We start from the raw sequence: 23094 nt of genomic DNA on the forward strand, positions 1-23094 counted from the left end.
AACAGGAGTTACTGTAAAATATACTGTAAAAATATATTATGTATAGATTAGCCAAATAAAATAAAAATGAACCATCTCTCTGTTTTCACAGGGCACAGACAGAACGAGAATGCTATTCTGGTCACATATCGAGCCTCACGTACATTGATTCTTTGGATATCTAGAAAGTACAGCTGCACCAGTTTTATTTCATCTACTGCTCTTTGTTGAAGAGAGCAGTTTCTCTTTGGCAGCAAAATCATAGGAAAAAAAATTTAAGTTTAGGCTCCTAAAAAATAATTGATAGGAACATAAAAATACTTGATATCTGTGTCTGGGTTTCCATATGAAAGGATGTTGAGGATCTAATCAAATCATATACTTGCAATAAGATTTGTATACATTTGAAATCGCAAGTACTGTCTTACTGTAGTAAGAATGAATGAAATATTTAATTTTTTTTCAGAAAGAGATCATTGCACTTTGAGAAAGAGAAGTTGATAGTTTTTTCCCTTAGCATTTTAACAACACAATCTTCACTGTTTTCTTTAAATAAATATCACGATAACTTCTTACGTGCGTGTTAATGAGACTCTATGCTAAGACTTAACACTTGCTTGAAAATAAGAAATGGCTGTAACAGTTCTTTCCAGATTAATTTCATGTATTACAGAAATGATCAGACCTCCACTTGGGGTCTCTCAGCAGAATGGAGGAGTAAGCCTGGACACGCCTAACCAATGAGCCGTGGGACAGACCCACAAAATGCATCTGACATCAGAAAGGACTTGAAGGAAACAAAGGGCTGTTGTATAGAGTGTGGAAATTGTTCTAATGAGCCATTTCTTCTATCGGCAGAAAGTCCTTTTTGGAACTGCTCTCAGCTCTAATTCTTGAGATTCATTCCCCTTTTCCTTTCTTCAGCTCCCTCTCTTCCCTGCAAGCCACTCCCCACTCACTTTAAACAGTGCTGCTTATAAAAACAAAGCAAAACAAAACAAGGAAATACCCCTGCATACCATCAGATAGTCAACAATTAGAAGCCCTTATAGTGCCCACCACAAGGCTGTGGAGAGTAGGAGATGGGCACTGCTGGTGGGAGGGTATATTGGCACTACTTCCAAAGAGCAATTTGGCAACACCTAGGTATTATCAGATGAGCATACCACAGAAGCTCAGCAACTCTGTCTCTGGATGTGTACTGTAAAAAGAGTCTCTGGCATGCAGAAGGGGACTAATCAAGAATGTTATATGACCATTGTTTGTAATAACCCCTCTCCCCAGAGAATTGGTAAATACCTATCAACAAGGGAATGAATAAATACCTTCTGGTAGAGTCATTCAGTGGAATATTCTAGAGCACTCAAATGAATTAACTAGAGTCTTATGTGTCACTATCAATATATCTCAGAAACGGTGTGGAGAGAAAAAAAAACAAATCACAGAAGCGTGTGTGCGGTATGATACCATCCATACAAAATCTAATCACGTGCAAGGCAGTGCTTTCATACGTCTTTGCGTTTTGAAGGATAGATGTGCACATGGGAATTACAAACAACAAATTCAGAATAGTTGTCTCTTTGGGAGATAGGAATAGAATAGGACTGGGGGGAAAGACAAGAGTCTTCACATTTATCTGCAATTTTTGATTTCTAAGTCTAGGTGGTATATACATGAGTGTGTGATAATTTCTATGCTTTTTTTATAGTTGAAATATCTCACAATCATTTTCTTAAGGAAGAAGTTTGCGGTACTTTGTATCTTTCCGGATAATTTACATATATTTTGGCATTTAAATCCCCAAATAGTGTTTAATTTCTTTCTGCTTGCATTCTAACTGTGATTAAAAAGGCTCAGAGGCATTTGGACCTTTCTTTCTGCACTAAGATAGGCTTTATTCCCATGTTATCTATTACGGAATAAATGTTTCTCTAGAGATTGAAATGCACATCAGTTAGTAGTGACACAGCTTATGTGGAAAAGTAATGATTATGTGAGATTATTCCCTTTTCAAGAAATTTAGTTATATTTTTCTTTTTAATCATTGCTTGAAAAGTTATTTCATTTTAACAATACACAGTTCCTCACAAAATTAAAAATAGAATTACCAGGAGCACCTGGGTGGCTCAGTCGGTTGAGCGTTTGACTTCAGCTCGGGTCATGATCTCACAGGGTTGGTGAGTTCGAGCCCGGCATCGGGCTCTCTGCTGTTAGTGCAGTACCAGCTTCAGATCCTCAGTCTCCCTCCCTCTCTGCCCCTACCCCGCTCGTGCTGTCCCCCACTCCTTCTCTCTCTTTCTCAAAAATAAATTAACCTTTAAAAAGTAAATAAATAAAAAATAAAAATCGAATTACCATATGATCCAACAATTTCACTCCTGGACAAAATATCCAAAAGACTTGAAAGCAGGATCTCATGGAGATATTTGTTCACCCATGTCCCTGGCAGCATTATTCACAGTAACCAAAAGGTAGAAGTAACTTAAATATCCATTAAGAGATGAATGGATAAAATAAAATGTGGGATATACACAAAATGGAATATTATTCAAGTCTTGAAAAGGAAGGAAATTCTGACATGATGAACGTTGACAACTATCATAGTTTCTCATTCAGACAGCTCTGTGGTACTGATGATCTTTTATCTTGCAGGTATAGAGGGACCCAATCTCCTTTAGAGCTTATTGTGAGAAACTGGATATTATGTTTTTCTGATACTTACTCATTTCCACTTAAAGCAAATTGTTATAGTTTTGAAAAGAGCAGCGATATTCTTGTTGTCAATTTCAGTGATTCTGCCAACTTCTAGTCAATTGGTGAAGATATGAGGGTCATTTTTGGTACAAATACCTCGAACTTAAATTGAATTTTTACTTGGATCTGGTGAATCTACTCAGGTTCCACTGTGTTCTTAAACCTGTACATTTTTTCCCCCTCTTACACTGCCAGTTCCTCTTCTTAAAGTCTTAACCTCCCTTACCAAAGTTAATTACTCAGAGGAATCTACTTTTAGATTTTGAGTTGTGTATGAAATTAAAATTTATATTTTTCCAATGGTTTATTTATTTATTTTTTTTAGTTTAACAGTGAATTTTTATTGGATTCAAGTATCTTGCTTACTTGATAACCAACCATTGATTTGTAAGCCATGGCACTCTCTACTCTCCCTGGTTCAACATAGCGTCACAAACCTTCATATTGTTTCATGGACAGATTTTTCTTTCTGTTGAGAGAGGAAACAGTCGTGTTCTCTATTTTACTTATAGGAAGGGTCTACCTTTTATCTGAGCTATAATCATTCCCCACCAAATTGGGACGGAAAAAAGGTAACTTGGGGGAGGAGCAGACGAGTAATACATGTGAGCACCTCTTTATCAAGATTTTCTCTGAAGATCAGACAAACTAGATGAATGATTTATTTAGCATGAGTTGATTTCCCAGGTGTAGAATCCATCCCTGAGTTTTTGGAAAGGGCCTGAGATTGGAGAATCCAGTTTTCTTTCATGTCAATTAGCAATCTTACATCTACTGAGGAGTTACCTGTATACTGGATAGAGTACGCCTTTGTTTTCCTATCTAATTCCTCCTTTACCTCCCCACCCACACCCACTCTTTCTAGTGTCTAATTACCATTTTTGTCAAAGAGAGAAAGAAGTCTATCCTACACTGCGAGTGGAAAATGTCATCATATCACTGAGTTGGCACCAGATATTTTCTTCATTTGTAGAGACTTCCATCGTAGGCCCATGAGTCTGAATATGTAAACAGCAAGAAGGAATACTCTGCACACTGAAGATCCGAGTCTGAAAGCCTCCTGACTCCCACCCAGATGGGGCAAGGCTTGCCTGAATTCTGTTCCCTTTTGTTCATTATAAATAAGTGATTCTTGCTGTGCAAGCTGATCTATGTGGCACACAAACCCATTATCCTATTTAGGTCCTTGTAGAATGCATCCTTGAAATTTTTACTGAAATTTATGCAAAAAATGTAATCTACTGTACAGAAATTCATTATGCCTGTAGCTACATAACAATAGAGGTTTTTTTTTTTTTTAATAAGAAATACCTGTATTTGAGTAATTTGTTCCAGTTAGGTGTTGCTGAGACAAATAGCTGGTGTCAAAGAAGAGGAAGTTAATTGTAATGGCAATACATTATAAGGAGAAGTTTGTGTTAAAAAGCTGTTTCAGTCAGAGAAAGACAAAAATCATATGACTTCACTCATATGAGGACTTTAAGAGACAAAACAGATGAACATAAGGGAAGGGAAACAAAAATAATATAAAAACAGGGAGGGGAACAGAATAGAAGAGACTCATAAATATGGAGAACAAACTGAGGGTTGCTGGAGGGGTTGTGGGGGGGGGGGATGAGCTAAATGGGTAAAGGAATCTACTCCTGAAATCATTGTTGCACTAGATGCTAACCAATTTGGATGTAAATGATTAAAAAAATAAAAAATAAAATAAAAGGAGTGAAGAATTATGCTCTACTTTCTTCAATCAGAGCATGTACATAAATTACTTGGACTTCTGCACTGGAGGTTTGTCCATTTTCTCCCATTTATATATGTATTCAGGAATTTACTTATATTAGCTGGATTCACAGATTTTTTTTAATACTTTGGATTATAAAATTATCATTTTAATATTTTAAAAAAAGCTGTTTCAAATCCTTTATGTGTAGAATGTCGCTCCTCAACATCCCAGCCACATTCAAAGACATCTCTACTTATAGTAGAGTCCTCCCACAAAGACATATTTATTTAACATAAAATAAAATTTAGAGGGATGAGAGGAGAGTCAAAATTTCTTTTGGGATTACTTTCCAGCTTTGTTATAATTTAACCTGACTTTTGGTACAGGTTGATTTAATCGACAGCTGTTCATGTGAAGAGAAGGATATGTTCTCACCCCTGCTCACAAAACAGTAAGGTATAAAATATGTCTAGATCTGGTAAAATAGGAATTGAGTTGGGGTTGTTTGTGTTGATAATATTAATACTCAAACTATGTATGTCTTTAAAATGCTTAACATACTTTTATGAGCTTATTTCAATTATTCTTGAAAAACAATCCGAGATAGACAAGTTCGGTACTTTCTACATAGATTAGGCAGATGAAAGATACTTTCTTTACAGATGAGAAATAAACCCAGAGAGATACAGTGACTTAAAGGCACACACAGTAAGTGTCAGAGAAGGGCAAACTCCATCTTGTCTGACTTATCATCACGTATATTTCTAAGTCTGCACACAGATTTCATGTCCTATAAAAATATGATTTTCTGGATTCTTGTTAGATTGTTGAGCTTTTTTTTTTTTTTAACATGAGCTTTGATGCAAGCCTAACATGGAAGCACTAACGTAATTAGTTTCCTAACTTTAAAGATGGGCCAGTTCTGTGACACCTGTGTTGGAGTGTTCTTCCTGAGCTGGTACAGCTTTATTTTTGCAGCATGCTGAAGAGTAAAGTTGAATCCTACCCTCTTGGTGAGGCCCGGGATGTTCACAACAGCCCATTTGATATTTCCTAGTCTCGTCGTGTTTTGAAGTGTTGAACTTAGGTAAGAGGATGGAGCTAGGGAGTATAAGAAATAACCCTCCTTTACCCAACTTGGGTGGAACCCTTGCCTACTTCCCCTTGGACAGGAAGCGGGATCAGAAGGGAAGACCCAGAGGTCACCAGCTGGGGACCACATTCTCTCCAGCCAGGAACTCCCAGCCTGCTCCTTTTCTTTCAGGAAGCTGAGGTCCTGCTTGCTAGTTCTGCTTTTCCCAGCCTGAATCAATTGAACTTGGCAACCCCAGACCAGCTGCTCCCACTTCCTTCCCCCGGCTGCGATTACCTAAATTCTAGGCACACTTTCCAGTTTTGGAGATGCTCCATTTATTTATCCTTAAAATGACCTCTTCAAAGTTGTATTGTCCCAAATAGCTATCAAAAGTTGCCTTTGTCTTCCCTTGCAAAGAGACCCAGACTAGATTGTCTCTTCTGTTTTCTTTCCCTATCTGGTTATCAAAGGGTACTGGAAAATGGGAAAAAAAACAATTTGGGGTGTTTCTGGTACAGCCAGGGGGTGTGCAAACCAGAAAGCCTAAGACAAGTATGAAGTTGTAGGGAAGTAATACATCCTCAAAACATTTCATTGGGAAGGATTTGGAGTTTATTTTGCCATCTTATTTCTAAGCAGTTTAGATGAGGAATTTCCATGCAGTGATGTGAAACATAGCAGTTGTGTCTTAAATTTATTTCATGTCCTCCTTTTTTTTCCTTCAGTGGGTTCAGTACAGATTAAACGTTCACTTGTCTCCCTGAGTAGGTAGCTACCTTGTGAGGTCTTGTTTGCTCTTTATTTGTACTGAGTTACAATGCACACATAGTACTTTTCTTCTTTAGAGTTGATGCCTCATTTAACATTACATCATAAACTGTGAGTAAACTCTGTCTCCTTCAAGAGAACAATTTATATCCATTTAGCCTTTGCAAAACATAAACAATAGTTAATAAGAATTCAACAGATCCTATGATTTTTTTAAACAGTGACTTTTTATTGGATTCTTTTCAGCACTTTTATTTATTTATTTTTTAAATGTCTACTTGTTTTGAGAGCAAAAGTGTGCACGCGTGCATGAGCGAGGGAGGGGCAGAGAGAGGGAAAAAGAGAATCCTAAGCAGGCTCCATGCTGTCAGCACAGAGTCCGACTTGGGGCTCGATCTCACAAACTGTGAGATAGATCATGACCCGAGCCAAAATCAAGAGCTGACGTTTAACTGAATGAGCCACCCAGGTTGCCCACAGCACTGTTATTTTTTTTAAAAAAATTTTTTTAACGTTTATTTATTTTTGAGACACAGAGAGACAGAGCATGAATGGGGGAGGGTCAGAGAGAGGGAGACACAGAATCTGAAACAGGCTCTGGGCTCTGAGCTGTCAGCACAGGGGCCCGATGCGGGGCTCGAACTCACAGACCGCGAGATCATGACCTGAGCCGAAGTCGGCGCTCAACCGACTGAGCCACCCAGGCGCCCCGCCCACAGCACTTTTAAACAGCACCCAACTTAGCCAATGGTATAAATTATACACTCAGTAAACGTTAGGGAAAGAGTCATTTGAAAATATGACCATACAAAGTAGTTTCACAGTTTAGTAGGGAACCAGAAACATTGACCCTGTGCCCTTTTAATAGTAAGTGCTACCTCTAGACATCCCACGAACATCTTGCTTACTTGATAACTGACCATGGATTTGTAAATCATGGCACTCTGGACTCTCTCTGGTTCAAAATAGGCATCACGCACACTTATTGTTTTATGGGGAGGTTTTTCATGGGGATGACCTTAATACAGTTTCATAATTTGTTATAATGCAAAATGAAATGAAAGCAAAGAAGACATGTTATTAATGAGCCATTCTTCAGGAAGGTGTCGCATATTGGCTCTAAGCCAATAGCAGCCTATTTTCTGTAGTGACAAGCAGAGGGACCCTTCAGCCTGCTCACTGTTCCCCTCGTCACTACTTCCATTTCTGTGTCTGGTGCACCAGAAGAGAGAGGCGGTAGGGTAGCTCCAGTCCTGGGCGTGAAGGTGTCTCTCCTTCCCGTGGCACAAGGACAGAGTGCTCACTGGATAGGCCTTTAGCCAAAAGCAAATGATAGAACACAGAGTTGGAAGAGACCAGCAATCACTCAACCCAACTCTTAGTGTGTTACATTAGAGGGAGGAGAAATGACATCTGGCTAGTCAAGAGTGGAGCCAGGACTTACGCATTTCTACTGTGATTCATAGCCCAATATTTTATACATTCATTAACTTATTCATGCTTTTATTGAGTACCTACTATATGCCATTCAATTTGCTAGGCAATTAGTGGGGTAAAAGATGAACAAACCATTCGGGTTGCTTGTGATATGGGATAGGAGAATCGTATAATGACACATTTACAATGAGTACATGTATTGCTATCTTAGAGGTCTATACGGGGGTAATAGTGGCAGCAATTAAGAACATCATCTACTGTTGGGAAGTTTGGTGTCATTGAAGGCAGTCAAGGGCAGCTTCAAAGAGAACAGGTTTCTTACGCAGTGCACAGAGGATGCTGTGTGATAGAGGATGAAGAGAAGGGCATTCCTTGATACTTAGAAGGAGGAGAAGGGGATATTACTATCACAAGAGAGCTGTGTTCAAAAGAGTGTGGTTTGCTACTCTGAAGAGATGCTCTATAAATCAAGTTTGGAAAATTCTGCATACTGTGTTCCTGACTTTGATTATTCGGCATTTTTAAAATTTTCGACTTATTTTTTCATGAACCATTGTGTGTGCATGTGTATGTTCGTGTGTGTAGATGTGTGTGTGAGAGAGAGAGAGAGAGAGAGAGAGGGAAAAGGATGCACTAACTACCTGTGAAACACCTGTGGGAAGAGCCACTTTCCACCTTCCTCCACAGTGTCACTCATCTGTCTCTTGGTTTCCATCCCTTGGGCACCACTATCATCCAAGCCCTTATTTTGATGTCCCTGTACATTTGCAATGCCACCTAAATGCTTTTTCCCCTCCAATACTAAATACCACCATCTCGTTAGTATTTTTTTCAAGTTTTAACAAGGCTTATCTTTTATGTATTTGTCATTCTTGGGTAATATGTTCACCTGATAGAAAAATTTAAGGGACGCCTGGGTGGCTCAGTCGGTTGAGCGTCTGACTTCGGCTCAGGTCATGATCTTGCGGTCTGTGAGTTCGGGCCCCGCGTCGGGCTCTGTGCTGACAGCTCAGAGCCTGGAGCCTGCTTCTGATTTTCTGCTCCCCCTCTCTCTCCGCCCCACCCCTGCTGTACTCTGTCTCTCTCTGTCTTTCAAAAATGAATAAACATTAAAAAAAAAAAAAAAAAGACCTGGCAAGCCTGAAAAGGTTTTAAAAAAAAAGAAAAATTTAAAAGTGCAACACAATTTGGGGCACCTGGGTGGCTCAGTCGGTTAAGTGTCTGACTTCGGCTCAGGTCATGATCTCAAGGTTCGTGGGCTCAAGCCCCGTGTTGGGCTCTATGCTGACAGCTCAGAGCCTGGAGCCTCCTTTGGATCCTCTCTGTCTCTCTCTGTCCTGCCCTTGCTTGTGCTTTGTCTCTCTCTCTCTCTCTTTCAAAAATAAATAAACATTAAAATAAATAAATAAATAAAAGTGCAACAGGATATATAGTGAAAAGTCATTCTCTCATCTTTGACCCCCACCCAGCCAGCTTCCCTCTTTTATTGGCAAGCACTATTATTGGTTTCTTGTATATTCTGCTAGAGAGATTTTACAAATGTACTAATTAGAATTTTCTTTTTCTCCCTTTTATACATAAATAGGAGCATAGGATAAACACCATTCTGTTCTTTGCTTTTTTTTTCACTTAGCAGTATATCTTGGAGATCTTTCCCTATCAAGAACTTCTCTATGAAGAGCTTCCTCATTCTTTGTTTAGTGGCATTATATTCCATTATATGGAGTTTCCATCATTTATTTAACCAGATTCTAATTGGTAGACATTGGTGTTGTGCCCAGCCTTTGCTCTTACAGTGTCCCAATGTATGCTGATACTTCTTTATGTATATCGCTCACCTTAAAAAACATGCTGACTGCCAGTTGTTCAGAAAGCACTTTATTGTGGCATTCAAGGCCTTCTTTAGTAAGGCCCCAAATAACTTTCTAACATTATTGGTACATGCCAAAGTGAACTTTTCTTCTTAGTCCAGTGATCAAATTCAAGATCTTTTTCAAATACCTCTTTAACTCTCTTCTCTATACTTCCTCAAATGAACTGTCTTCTCCAGCCCCCAGTCATCATTTGTGTCATTCCCTAAAAAGGTCTTTGCTGTTCCTGGTCCTCTAACTTGGATCCCTACCTTCCTGCTTTGCCTTTGAAAGTTGTCTTGTCCTCTTTGACTCATCTTGAGTTCCACCTTCTCTGCTGATCTTCCCAGACTTCCTCACATCTTAGGAACATCTTCTTTCCCTTTGAAATGTAAGCCCTTGCTGTAGCACTGCTCTTTAGACCTAGTATGTGTGTACATACACTCATGTGCACCCAGGCATGTGATGTTTCTTTTTAAATGTGTACGTGTCCTCTTTGTCCTCCCCCCCTTTTTTGACCCACAAGATTGTGAAGTATTGAAGGGCTTATTTAGATTTTATATACACAGCTTTATGGCTTTCAAAATTACCCACTACAGTTCCTTCCTTTGTAGATTTTTATTTACTCATCTGTTATCCTTAAACGTTCAAAAATCTTACGTACTGCTCTAAGTCAAAATCCTTGTCAGTTCCCTCTTTGCCCCCACGTTGATCCTGGGATGAAGAAGGATAGCTGGTCGGCTGGGACTTGAATAGCTCCTCTGCTCCTTTCTTACCTCACCAGATCTGGCTCTTCTTCTTAGCCAGATGGACCCACCCTTGAGGCTCCACAAAAGCCTCACATTCTCTGTTTCCATGACAACATACATGCCATCATTTCCAAAATTCTGTCCCATTTCTCTTTCTAAATCATGATTCCCCAACCTCGGTGAAGCCTTTATGCCATAGGCTTTTCTGGATTATCTCTTCCATGTCTCTAGGCATTTAAACAACTGGAACTAATGATCATGAGAGCTTGCATTATCAACAGCTTTCTATGCACCTGACACAGGATAGCTACGTTATTTACACGATCTCACTCCTGCAGTGTATTTTTTGCACTACACTTTTTATTGAACAATATGTAAGTTGTATCTGTGACTGTTCATTGTCAGATGTCCTCATCTATATGTGGGTTTAGCCACTCTGATAAGTGGCCAATACCCTTTATTTCCCAAGAGCCAGCATCTGCATGGTCCCCTCCCAGGGTGTAAGTGAGGTTGTACATAGGGAAAGTGAACTCCTTTTAACCTTTCCCCAGAGAGATCGTGGCTGATAATTCACACGTGTTCTGCAAGAATGATTTTTAGATTATTCAGTTTTTGGATTTTACATATTTGTACTGTTTCCTTTAAACCATTGGCAACACCTTTGTGTTCTCTCGTTTCCATCAGATTATAAGTCTTTCAGATACAGAAACATATGGTATACTTCCTGAAATTTCTAATTGCTAATAAAATTGTTAATACAAATACATCAAATAGTTAATTATCAAATTAATTTTGTATTAACGTCTGCTTTATTTTTTTCTTTTCTTATTTTTTAGGAAATCATTTGCCAGAAGAATACTGTGAGTATTTTCCCTAACTCTTCCAGAAATTTTTTATCATTTCTGTTCTATCAACTAATCTCTGGTTGTTTTTTTTAATCTCCACAAATTATTAACTTCTATCTCTGTTTTTCCTCTTTAGAGTTTCTGAGGTATCAATATAAATATGGTTATTTTATCTAAATATTTCTTTACGGTGAAAATTTATAAATGGTGGGAGATGATGCTGACACCCGTTTGTTTTTGTTTTGTTTAAGTTTATTTATTTGAGAGAGAGAGAGTGCGCACATGCATATAAGCACAGGGAAGGGGCAGAGAGAGAGAGAGAAAGAGAGAATCCCAAGCAGGCTCTGCTTTGTCAGCACAGAGCCTGACGTGGGGCTCGATCCCACAAACCGTGAAATCGTGGCCCCAGCTGAGATCAAGAGCCAGAGGCTTAACTGAGTCACCCAGGTACCCTAATGCCTGTTTTTTTTTTTAGCATATATACTTATATTTTGGGGAAAAAAATGTTTCCATAGTATATCCAGTTTTCTAGCATATATATGCACGAGTACATATATGTGTCTATGTGTCTACATATGTTTATATATACACATATATAGATGTCTGTATCTGTGTATAAATTATATAACACAAATTATAAGTACAGATATACATATATATATATACACACACCTACATACATAGATACATGTCAATCTATTATCTGTTTATCTATACAGGTTGATTCAAGTTCCTGAGTCTAGCCTGCCTTTGAGACCACACTACAGAATTCCTACTTTCCACGCAGTACTAAACAAGAGTTAAAAAGTGATAAAAGTAAATTTCAAATTTTAAAAGTGCATGAAGAAAATTTATATATATTAGGGAATCAGCCTTGATAGGCTAGTGGTTGTATTTTTCATTTAGAAAATAAGCCAGCATTTAAAAACCTTAAAGAATGTATCTCTACAAATTAGATTGGAAATAATACCCTACATAAAGATCTGCACGTGATTTAAGATGATAAGATTAAAAGTACAAGTGGTAGTTTGTCCTTCCATCTGAAAGTTTAAAACTTACTGTTAAGATTGCACCAAGTCAGAGGCTCATTGCAACATAATGTCATTATGCACTTTTATTCTTCACATCTGGACAGGAAATGAGCAATTATTGCTTCAGGCATCTGTTTAGCAGAGCAGTTTTATTAAACAAATATTGATCATGTATTGTGTGCCAGGCTTTAAGCCTCGTGCCACGGGGATTCACTGTGGAGACTGAAAGTGGAAGCAAGCAGATTCAAAACTGCTCCGTGAGACAGCAAATGACAAGTGCCAGAGTCTAGCTGGGGGAGAAGGTCAGGACACAAATAAGCAAAGACACAAATTAGAAAATTAACGTAGGGAGGGGCGCCTGGGTGGCTCAGTCGGTTAAGCGTCCGACTTTCGGTTTCCACTCAGATCATCATCTTTCAACTTCGTGGGTTCAAGCCCTGCATCAGGCTCTATGCTGGCAGCATGGAGCCTGCTTGAGATTCTCTGTATTCCTCTCTCTGTGCCCCTCCCCAACTCATGCTGTCTCTGTCTCTCTCAAAATAAAACAAATAAGCATAAGAATTTTAAGAAAAGAAAGAAAGGAAAGAAAATTAATGCAAGGCAATGTGAAGAGTGGGTGGCCATGTATCAAGTGGTCAGAGAGGTCTTTCAGAGGAGGTAGCATTTACAAAGACCTAAATGGTAGGAAATTGCTAACCACGCCCACTGATGGGTCAGACATGTGGAGAAGCAGGCTTGCAAGGTGACTGGAATATTGCACGTTATGATCTGGTCACCTGTTGACCTGAGTAAGCAGCGGGGTTTCAGCTACTGGGTGTCCTTATCAAAAGTCGAGTATTTTGAGCATATATTTTGATATGTTTGAATGCTTCGGTTCACCTTTATGCAGCTTTCAAAAATTGAAAAACAGAATCAGTATGGTTTTTTTTAAGTGAAGATAATAGAATAGGACTAGATTTTGAACTGCAGGTTTTTATAGCCCTGAGCACAGGCACGGGCCAGAGAGATTGCTGTTGTCATTTTATGATCATGCCTTAGTGCTTTGAAGTTTAAGGAAATGTGGTCTTTCTTTTTCAAGAAGCAGGTCTAAATATTTTAGAATTGGTACCTTATTAATAAGGCAGTTGTTGTGCCTGAGATGTCTGTTCTTGATCACATAGTGTTTTCTTTTTTAATTTGCTTTGGATTATCAGTTATTTGAAACTCTGGGTGAAATAGCAATCTGTAAACAGAAATTGCAACGATAACGTTTCTAAGTTTTAAGTGAGCCATCCCGGGGAAAAAAATATTCCCATATTATTAGTTTTCATCATTTTGAAAAAAAAAAAAGTGCTTTTCTCTGCAGTTGGTTGGTATCTTTTAAAGAAACAGTGTTACAACCAAACCTCACACTTTGCCCCCACTGCAGGCTCACTGCGCTGTGTCTTAGTTCAGGCCTGGTAGCATCTATGTGCCTCCTGCAGCTTCTCACCCTCCACTTCGTTTGGACACCAACAATGAGGAATGAAAAAAATATGTATTTATTGCCTTCGAAACATAGGGAAGAGACTCCAGAAAGTGCAGTGAGGCCAGGAACTTAGGAAAACCTTGGCGTGCTGGTTATTTTCAACAAGGATTCTGAAGCCTTACTCCACGGGGTTTGAAGAAGACAGTCGCAGGAGTACATTTTTCTCTGCTGTTTGCAAGACTCTCTTTTTACTTTCTTCACCCCTGCAGTGCTGATGCACACCCAGATGTCTGAGAGTCATCCTCTCCCAGGATTGTTTTACGCAGACGCTTTATTCCCCAGTGCCCAGTGTTTCAATAGTTCTGTATGCTGTTTCATGTCTTGTACACAAATACACGTGGTATTAAGGCTTCTGAGGATACAGAACTTGGTGCAGCAGCAGCAGCAGAATATTTTGAAATGCTAACAGTGTTTTTCTGGCTTACTGGCTTTTCATCTATTCTAATTTTTGACTTGGAAGATTCAGAGCATTTCTTTTTAAATTTTGAGTTATAGAACTTATCTAAAACAGGAATATTTGATTCTGTTGCCCTTTTATAACCCACTCATAGTTACAGCTCTAGAAACCTTGGGGAGCAACCTCTTGGTACACTTGCCTTTCTTTTCTGCTTAGGCAGTGGATCTGGTGAAAAGGATTATGTTGGTGGATATGCTGTATGATCTCAGAAACATTTAAAAAAATTTTTTAATGTTTTATTTATTTTTGAGACAAAGCATGAGCAAGGGAGGGGCAGAGAGATAGGGAGACGCAGATTCCAAAGCCGGCTGCGGGCTCTGAGCTTTCAGCACAGAGCCCGACGTGGGGCTCAAACCCACAAATCATGAGATCATGACCTGAGCCGAAGTCAGATGCTTAACCGACTGAGCCACCCAGGTGCCACTCAGAAACATTTTAGAAACAGGATATGTTTATTTTTCTTCTTCCTGACTAGTCTTCCAAATTATTGTTCCGTGAAGGAGAACTTAAGAAAGGAACAATTTAATGAACTTAATTTAAAAATCAAATCTCCACCTCTGGAAGTTCTTCTCATACTTTAAGTGGAAGTCAGGTCCTGTTTCAGCTCAACACTACCAGACGTACAACAGGTGCCTCAAAGAATATGTTCATAAAGAATTCAGTCTGGCTGGAAGAGCATTTGTCACTTCTCGTCTGTTTGCTGTGAAGCTATGGCTTGGCTCATTCAGGGTTCCATGAAAGTGACCTGAGGCAAAGCGTTGGTGCGTCAGCATGCAGGGGCCACTCAGGAGGATGCAGAACCCTCTAACGATTATGGCATAACCTCCAGAGAAGTCTCTAGGCTAGAGTCCCAAACACATCACAGACCAGCTGCATGACCTCCACAAGCCTAATCTGAATCCTCCTATAAAACAGGGATGATAGCACCTTCTTCAGTGGGTTGTTGGGAGCGTGTATGACCTCCCTTGGCATGTGCAAGTGGTGAGTCATTGTTTGCTCTCGTTTGTTTAGTTGTAAGGGTAAGAGAAGTGATGTGTTGTTCCCTGTAATACTGAAATGGCCAGGCTCTGGCAATCTGGGCTCTCTGTGCTCCCTAGAACGGTGATGGGGTTTCCCACATAGCTCATTCTACTTCTCTTTTCTCTGCCTTTTTCTTTTTCTCTGTCTGTGGCTTTTCTCTTAGAGGTCTCTCATGTTGCCTTAGATTGAACCACACCAAATACTTCCCAGGTCTGTACTTTTGTTGGAAACTCTTGGACATTCCAATCATGTATTTCCAACTACCTTCTGGACATTCTCACTTTAGGGGTTCAGCTCCCCTGAAATCATAGCCTTCCTCATAGTGAACATTTCACCCTTCCCACCCCAAATCAGATACCAAACTCTTGAAGTGCCTCTCACATATTACCTGGAAGTCAGGTTCTGTTTGTGATTTATTACCTGATCTATAACAAGTAGCCCTGACTATAATATATTCATAAATAATTCAGTCTGATTGATGTTGTTGTTAATGATACCACTCTTTTTAGGTAGCCCCATTTAAGACTGTGATTATGTTTTCTTTCTTGCTCTGAATCTGTCCATGATTCCCCCTGCCCAGCACATACAGTTTAAAACCCTTAGCTCTGCATTCTCTCCCTTCTCTGAGCTCTAAGATCTGGTCAGACTTGCTTACTGAGGGGTGTCCAGTCCAATTTCTCCTTTACTCTACTTTTGTTCGTGCTAGTGTTCCCTCACTTGACATCACTGGGAATCAATAGAAGGTCGGGATGAGTGAGTGGAGAGTGGCATGGGCTGAGGCCAGAGAGAGAAGCAGGATTTGTATCATCAGGCCCCTGTAGGCCACAAGGACATGCCTTATCCTCATCCCACTGCCTTTCGCAGTGAGGGAAGTGATCTGATACAGGTTGTTAAAAGATCACTTTGATGGCTGGGTAGACAAGAGATTGGAGGACGAGAGTGAAAGCAGGGAGACCGCCTAAAAGCCAGTGACAATGGCTCAGGCCAGGTATGTTGGTCACATGACCTGCCACGCAGGCAGAGAAGATGGAGGGAAATGGACAAATATGAGATCCATTCTGGAGGCAGAGTAGACTGGACTCTGATAGGATATGGGTGGTGAAGGAAATGGAAGTGTCAAGGAAAACTTCTGGGTCTCTAGTTGTAGTAACAGAGAGGCTAACGGAGCCGTGACTGTGACCGAGCAGACTGGAGGGAGCAGCTTTGTTCTGACATCACTCAACAGCCTAGCCTGTCAGGTGGGCAGCCCTTAACGTTAGCTCTTATTCTTGTCGTGTATTTACACTATGTCTCTGTGATTAAATTTTAAGCTCCCCAGAGGCTGAAGGCTGTGTTTTAAACTACTCTATTTTTCCTGCAGCATATATCACAAATGCCTTAGCCATGAGACATGGTGAATAAATATTTAACTGATTGATGGAAGCTGTGCCATACTGTTTTTTTGTGAGGTGTTTTTTTTTTTTTTTTTTGCATCATCTGTAAGCCCTAATTGTTTAAAGTGAGCAATTAAAGAAATTGGAGGGAATTTCCATTTTCATAGGTCATAAATAAGAAATGAGGTTTGCTGTTTCGCTTCATATTCAGGATTACTGTTGCAAATGACTCACTGCTCTTGGGATTTCCTGAGTGTGGGGTCTCCAGGCCACCTCACCACCTCCCGGCCTCTCCTCTTTCCACAGATGTGCACTGGGAACTACACATTCGTTCCTTACATGATCACTCCGCATAATAAAGTCTACTGCTGCGATAGCAGCTTCATGAAGGGGTTGACAGAGCTCATGCAACCGAACTTCGAGCTGCTTCTTGGACCCATTTGCTTACCTCTTGTGGACCGTTTCATTCAACTTCTGAAGGTGGCACAAGCAAGTTCCAGGTAAGGTGGACTAATGCCGCCTGATGATGGTAATGGAGTGCTGTGCATCTTATCAGAGGTTTCTTAGAGATGGCACACAGCCAAGAACCGGGAACATAAAAGTATGGTATCCTCCAAGTAGGTAAAAATAGATGCCACATAGTTCACTTTATTCACAGAACAACTGGAGATCAGAAAGGAAGAAAAAAAAGACTGCTAACTACATTATAGTAATGGTAGAGATATATATTCAAAGTAAGTATAGAAACACTATCAGAATAAACGTCCCGGGAACTTTTCGTATAAGAGCAAGAACTCCGCCAAAATTGCTGGCAGCATTATTATATTTTAGTTAAGAACAATCACTTATGTTAATAAATGATGATGCTGAGTCAGAAAGTAAACGCCGTATTATGACCAAATCTTAGGCACACCTGACTTATTTGGAACAATTCCTATTCCAAACGGTAAAATGAAAACGTTTTGGCATTTCTAGAGGTACATGTCAGGTTCTTGGAAAATTCGTTAAAATGCAGTATCTTTACCTAATTTTTTCTGAAGCAAAGCTAAAAGGAATAAAGGACTCCCAGATTCTTAATAATGCGCAATCTCTGAGGTGTTCATTCTGCACACGTTGTGAACTAAAAGCTACCAGTGCTGCAAATTTTGTTTCCTTATACAATCATTGCTTTTAATTGAAATCCTTTCTCGTATTAACTCTTTGAAATGTGTGTTTTCCCACCAGCCAGTATTTCCGGGAATCTATACTCAATGATATCAGGAAAGCTCGTAATTTATACACTGGTAAAGAATTGGCAGCTGAATTGGCAAGAATTCGGCAGCGAGTAGATAATATTGAAGTCTTGACAGCAGATATTGTCATAAACCTGTTACTTTCCTACAGAGATATCCAGGTGAGAAGATGCTTAAAGTAAAATCTTCATCATGTAGCCTGTTGGAGGAATAAGGGAGAGTTAACATCGTATTTCAGTGAGCTAAGAGGTTATTCATGTTACTACATGTAATTTTTTGTTGATTTTTCTAAGCTTCCATCCTGAGAATCTATGATAAGTAAAAAAAAACTCCTATGAGTTTCCTGTCTGTGGGATGTGTAATGAGGTACTTGTATGGTAAAGATCTTTTTCCTCCAGAAGAACAAAAAGAAAAGTTTGCGTGCATAGCTAATCTGTGGACGATCTATTCAGACACACCCATCAGCCAATATTGTGAAAACTTTGTTTTAGCAAAAGCAGAAATGTGGGGGGCTTTCTGGTGATATCTCTTACTCCTTGAAATCATGTGGCTTAAAATTAATAGTGCTAGATCTGACTAGCTGGAAGCAAGACATATGCAACTGATTAATTATTAAAATAACCTTTAAAATATATCATGTAAAACACACCAACATACCATTTAGTTTTATTGATAGGTCTTATAATTTTTTAATATGGTACATAGAATGAAATCCTCTCGGAGTTGGGGATTTGCTATTAGATTTTTTATAGTAAAATGCAAGTGACTTCTGGTTTCTTATTCCTAGGCTTTCAGGCCCAAGTAAAGCTTCATGAAGACAACAGAGATTCACATACATGTAGAGGTGTGGTACTTAGGGTCCCAAGACTAGGATAGCTTGACACAATATCATCTTGTTACATGTGACAGAAGCTCAGTCAGTTGCTCCATGTCCTGGATGTTTTGAAAATTATTTCTAAAAAAAAAAAAAATTATTTCTTTGAAAGTAATTGATGAGACACTGTATACGAGGAATCTGGCTCCATGGAGAAGTAAGCCATCCATAGTTAGACAGTATAGTATTGTCATTCTAGATGATTTATTGTTTGGGGGGGGGGGCGTCAGATGTGGTAACTGTATTTTAATGTTTTTATCTATATAATCAAATTTCTTATTTAAGAAAAAAAAGTTTCTTTATGGTTCTAGATTCTTTTTGGTTCTTGATTCCAGATTCCTCTGGATTTTAGTTTTCTTTTTAACACCCTTCTCGGATTCACATATCTCATTGTCAAAAAGCATTTCATTGTCAGAACTTTCTCCTAATAGTTGAATTCTGTGTTACTCTCCTCTTGTTTAAAGGACTATGATTCTATTGTGAAGCTGGTAGAGACGTTAGAAAAGCTGCCAACCTTTGATTTGGCTTCCCATCACCATGTGAAGTTTCATTATGCATTTGCACTGAATAGGTAAGAAAAAAACCTTTCTGTCCACAAAGTGCTAACATCCTGTTTTATAACCTGCATATTCTTCCTAGGGTATGTTTTCGCCACAGCATTGCAGCCACTCCCTATTAGAATGTAATATTAATATTTCTACTTTAACCGTATGAAGTATAAGAAGCATATGCATTTTGATTTTTAATTTTTTTGTCCCTCACAGTTTGTATATGTAAATTCTTAAAATTCTTTTTCTTCTCTGTCAGAGTTTGTATTTACTATTTATACTTGGTCAGAATCTTTTTCAATTGCATGAACATGATGTTATTATTCTTAGGCAGATATCCTCAACACCAAATGGTTATTCACTTAAAAATTTACTAGGTTAGTACCCTATGACCCAGCAATAGCACTGCTAGGAATTTACCCAAGGGATACAGGAGTGCTGATGCATAGGGGCACTTGTACCCCAATGTTCATAGCAGCACTTTCAACAATAGCCAAATTATGGAAAGAGCCTAAATGTCCATCAACTGATGAATGGATAAAGAAGATGTGGTTTATACATACAATGGGATACTACTTGGCAATGAGAAAGAATGAAATATGGCCTTTTGTAGCCACGTGGATGAACTGGAGAGTGTTGTGCTAAGTGAAATAAGTCACACAGAGAAAGAGAGATACCATATGTTCTCACTCTTATGTGGATCCTGAGAAACTTAACAGAAACCCATGGGGGAGGGGAAGGGGAAAAAAAAAAAGAGGTTAGAGTGGGAGAGAGCCAAAGCATAAGAGACTCTTAAAAACTGAGAACAAACTGAGAGCTGATGGGGGGGTGGGAGGGAGGGGAGGGTGGGCGATGGGTATTGAGGAGGGCACCTTTTGGGATGAGCACTGGGTGTTGTATGGAAACCAATTTGACAATAAATTTCATATATTGAGAAAAAAATTTACTAGGTTAGGGTAAGGGCATTTATGTCTAGGTCAACATATTGCTAACCAAAGAATATTTTCGTTTTCACTGCTTTGAACACAATTATTATCAAAACTCCATTGACCACATTTTAGGACATGTATCCATGAGTCCGCTAACACAGCGTGAACACTCCTACTTCCATTCCTGCCTCTGTGCCTTCTGTCCACATCGTGGCACACACCTCAGTGCCACTTTCTACAGTTACCAGGGAGGCCATCCATGCTCTGGCCACGGAGAAGCCCAAAGCACTGAACTGTCCAAAGCCTGTTAGTTGTGCTGTTCTCTTCCATGATAGCAAGTTGAATATACATGTGGTTACTACAACTGAAGAGAATGAGAAAAAGAAAAAGGAGGGACATTACATCTCCAGAGCACTTGTCATGTGTCACTTAAGGCTTATTTTATAGATGAGGAAACTGAAGCTGGGAAGAGTTGAATGGCCCATAGTTAACAAGCATAAAACCGAGGCTCAAACCGAGATCTAGTGATTCTGATGTCTGTGTTCTTCATCACTGGATTCTCCTGTCTCTGTCTACAGAGAAAAATGTCTGCATGCTATTTAGCCACAGATAGTTCCTTTCTTTCTTTATCTGCCCAAACTGTAGAACTTGCTATCTTTATCAGTAAATGTGGAATGAAAGTAGATTTCATTTCCCCATTTATTAAACATCTATTTCTTTGGCTTTGACAGAGTGAGTGAGATGAGACCTCCAGAGATTACCAGCTCCAGCTGGCTCTCAAATGAATCTTTTTTGAAAGATGGAATGGAATATGTTCTATTTTTAAATGAAAAATGGGACTCCATAAGAGCCTCTTATATTTTTCTTCATTTGTGTTTTAATTTTGCCTTTCCTAAAATACAATATAATGAATTGATAAGCATATTTTTTGAAGTGTTATTATAAACTCAAGGTATTTAGGACAAAGTAAAAAAAAAAGAAATTCATAGACAGATCTATTTAAAGTCATAATGGAGAATAGAAATAACTTTTTTATAGCAGCTTTATTGAAAGATAATTCATATATCATACAATTGACCTCTTTCAGGTGTACAATTCAGTGGTTTTTAATATAGTAACAGAATTGTATGACCATCAACACAATAAATTTTATGATTTTTTTATGTCCCCCCAAAGAAACCCCCTACCCATTAGCAGTCACTCTCCCTTTCCCCCTGAAAATCTCCCAGACCTAGGCAATCACTAATCCACTTTTAGTCTCCAGATTTGCCTATTCTGAACATTTCATGTAAATGGAATTATATTATTTGTAATCTTTTGTAACTAGCTTCTTTTACTTAGCATAATGTTTTCAAGGTCCAAGAATAATTTTTAAGAGGATTTTTATCTGGTTTTTGAGAATAGTCTGCACATACTTGCTATTTTATTTTTTTAACGTTTACTTATTTATTTTGGGAGACAGAGTGAGAGAGAGAGAGCGTGTATGCACACAAGTGGGGGAGGGGCAGAGAGACAGAGAGAGCGGAATCCCAAGCAGACTGCACACTGTCAGCACAGAGCGCCACGCAAGGCTTGATCTCACGAACTGTGAGATCATGACTTAAGCCAAAATGGAGAGTCAGAGGCTTAAGTGACTGAGTTCCCCAGATGCCCCATACACTTGCTATTTTGAAATAAGCTACATAAACATCTTCCTTAGATGATCAACTGGTGATACAAAGACATCAGGCAACTCTTGGGTTAAAGTCAGTTTGTTGGTGTTGTCTGTGAATGAGTTTGCACAGTGTTTTGGAGCAAAAGCCGTTGAAACCTAGAGTCAGGGTTTGGGCTGGGTTTGGATTACTTGACTGTCCCTTTTAAGGGCACAGACCATTCCTAATCTCACTCCATACCCTTGAATCTGTGGATCATAAACGTATGTTCTACGAAATTAGAGGGACTCTGGATAAGTAAGTGCAAATCCATCACCAGGATCCGGAAAGGAGCACAGAAGTGACCCGTGTTAGACCCAGTAGACGTGTGATAGGATGAAAAAGACAAAAAGACTTAGGACAGAGGTTTACAGGTGACTCTCAAAATCTCCTTGTTGCTTTTATCCTGCCAAACTTCACTATTGTGAACCAATACATCAAATAGAATTTTAAAAATGTAATTACCCTGCATTGCTCCTATAATCTATATTGAAACGGTGATGTTTTCTTTCCCTACCGTAGGAGAAATCTCCCTGGAGACAGAGCAAAAGCTCTTGATATTATGATTCCCCTGGTGCAAAGTGAAGGGCAAGTTGCTTCAGATATGTATTGCCTAGTGGGCCGAATCTACAAAGATATGTTTTTGGACTCTAATTTCCTGGACACTGAAAGTAGAGACTATGGAGCTTCTTGGTAAGTATATAGGATAAAGTAATTACTTGATAAATCCATGACATGAAAAAAATGGTTTGCAAATGAGGGTGTTATCCTTTAGATTGTATATTATGAAGTAAAGCGTAGAATTTATAGCTTCAGTGAAGACTTTTGATGAAATTCATTTAATATGGTAGAATAAATTGGGGTAAACTGGATGAGAAGATAATTTGAGAAAATAAAATTTTATGAAGATATTTTAATATGCAGTATAATAAGCATCATTTTGTAGAAAATTTATAAAAGTTTATAGAAAGACATGAAAGAATACTACAATGAATGAAAAAATATACAAAATTTGTGGGTGTGAAGAATTGACATTTTAAAGATGTTAACCCTCCCGAGCAGGGCTTTACTGGGATTTGGCAAATTGATTCTAAGATTTATTTGAAAAAAATAAAGGGCCGAGAATAAGCAAAGCAATATTGGAGAACAAAGTGGAAAGACTTGCTCTACCAGATAGCAAGACCTGCTATAAAGATGTAATAATTAAGATATCGCAGTATGAGTGTAGACGTGGACAAACACTGAAACAGAA

General features: G+C 38.9%; 1 protein-coding gene across 2 annotated transcripts in view; it reads left to right on the forward strand.

Annotated features, from left to right (window-relative positions):
- Window positions 1–23094, forward strand: part of MAP3K5 (mitogen-activated protein kinase kinase kinase 5) — a 203437-nt gene that overhangs the window by 67627 nt on the left and 112716 nt on the right. For both annotated transcript variants that reach the window (XM_019420474.2, XM_019420475.2), the window contains exons 3-7: window positions 11172–11195; window positions 16875–17068; window positions 17793–17961; window positions 19139–19245; window positions 22365–22535. In XM_019420474.2, the coding sequence (XP_019276019.2) occupies window positions 11172–11195; window positions 16875–17068; window positions 17793–17961; window positions 19139–19245; window positions 22365–22535 (665 nt within the window). The remainder of the gene's footprint in view (window positions 1–11171; window positions 11196–16874; window positions 17069–17792; window positions 17962–19138; window positions 19246–22364; window positions 22536–23094) is intronic.

This window comes from Panthera pardus, unplaced genomic scaffold (genome assembly GCF_024362965.1).
Source record: "Panthera pardus isolate Hobbes unplaced genomic scaffold, ASM2436296v1 HiC_scaffold_17, whole genome shotgun sequence".
Taxonomy (NCBI): Eukaryota; Metazoa; Chordata; class Mammalia; order Carnivora; family Felidae; genus Panthera; species Panthera pardus.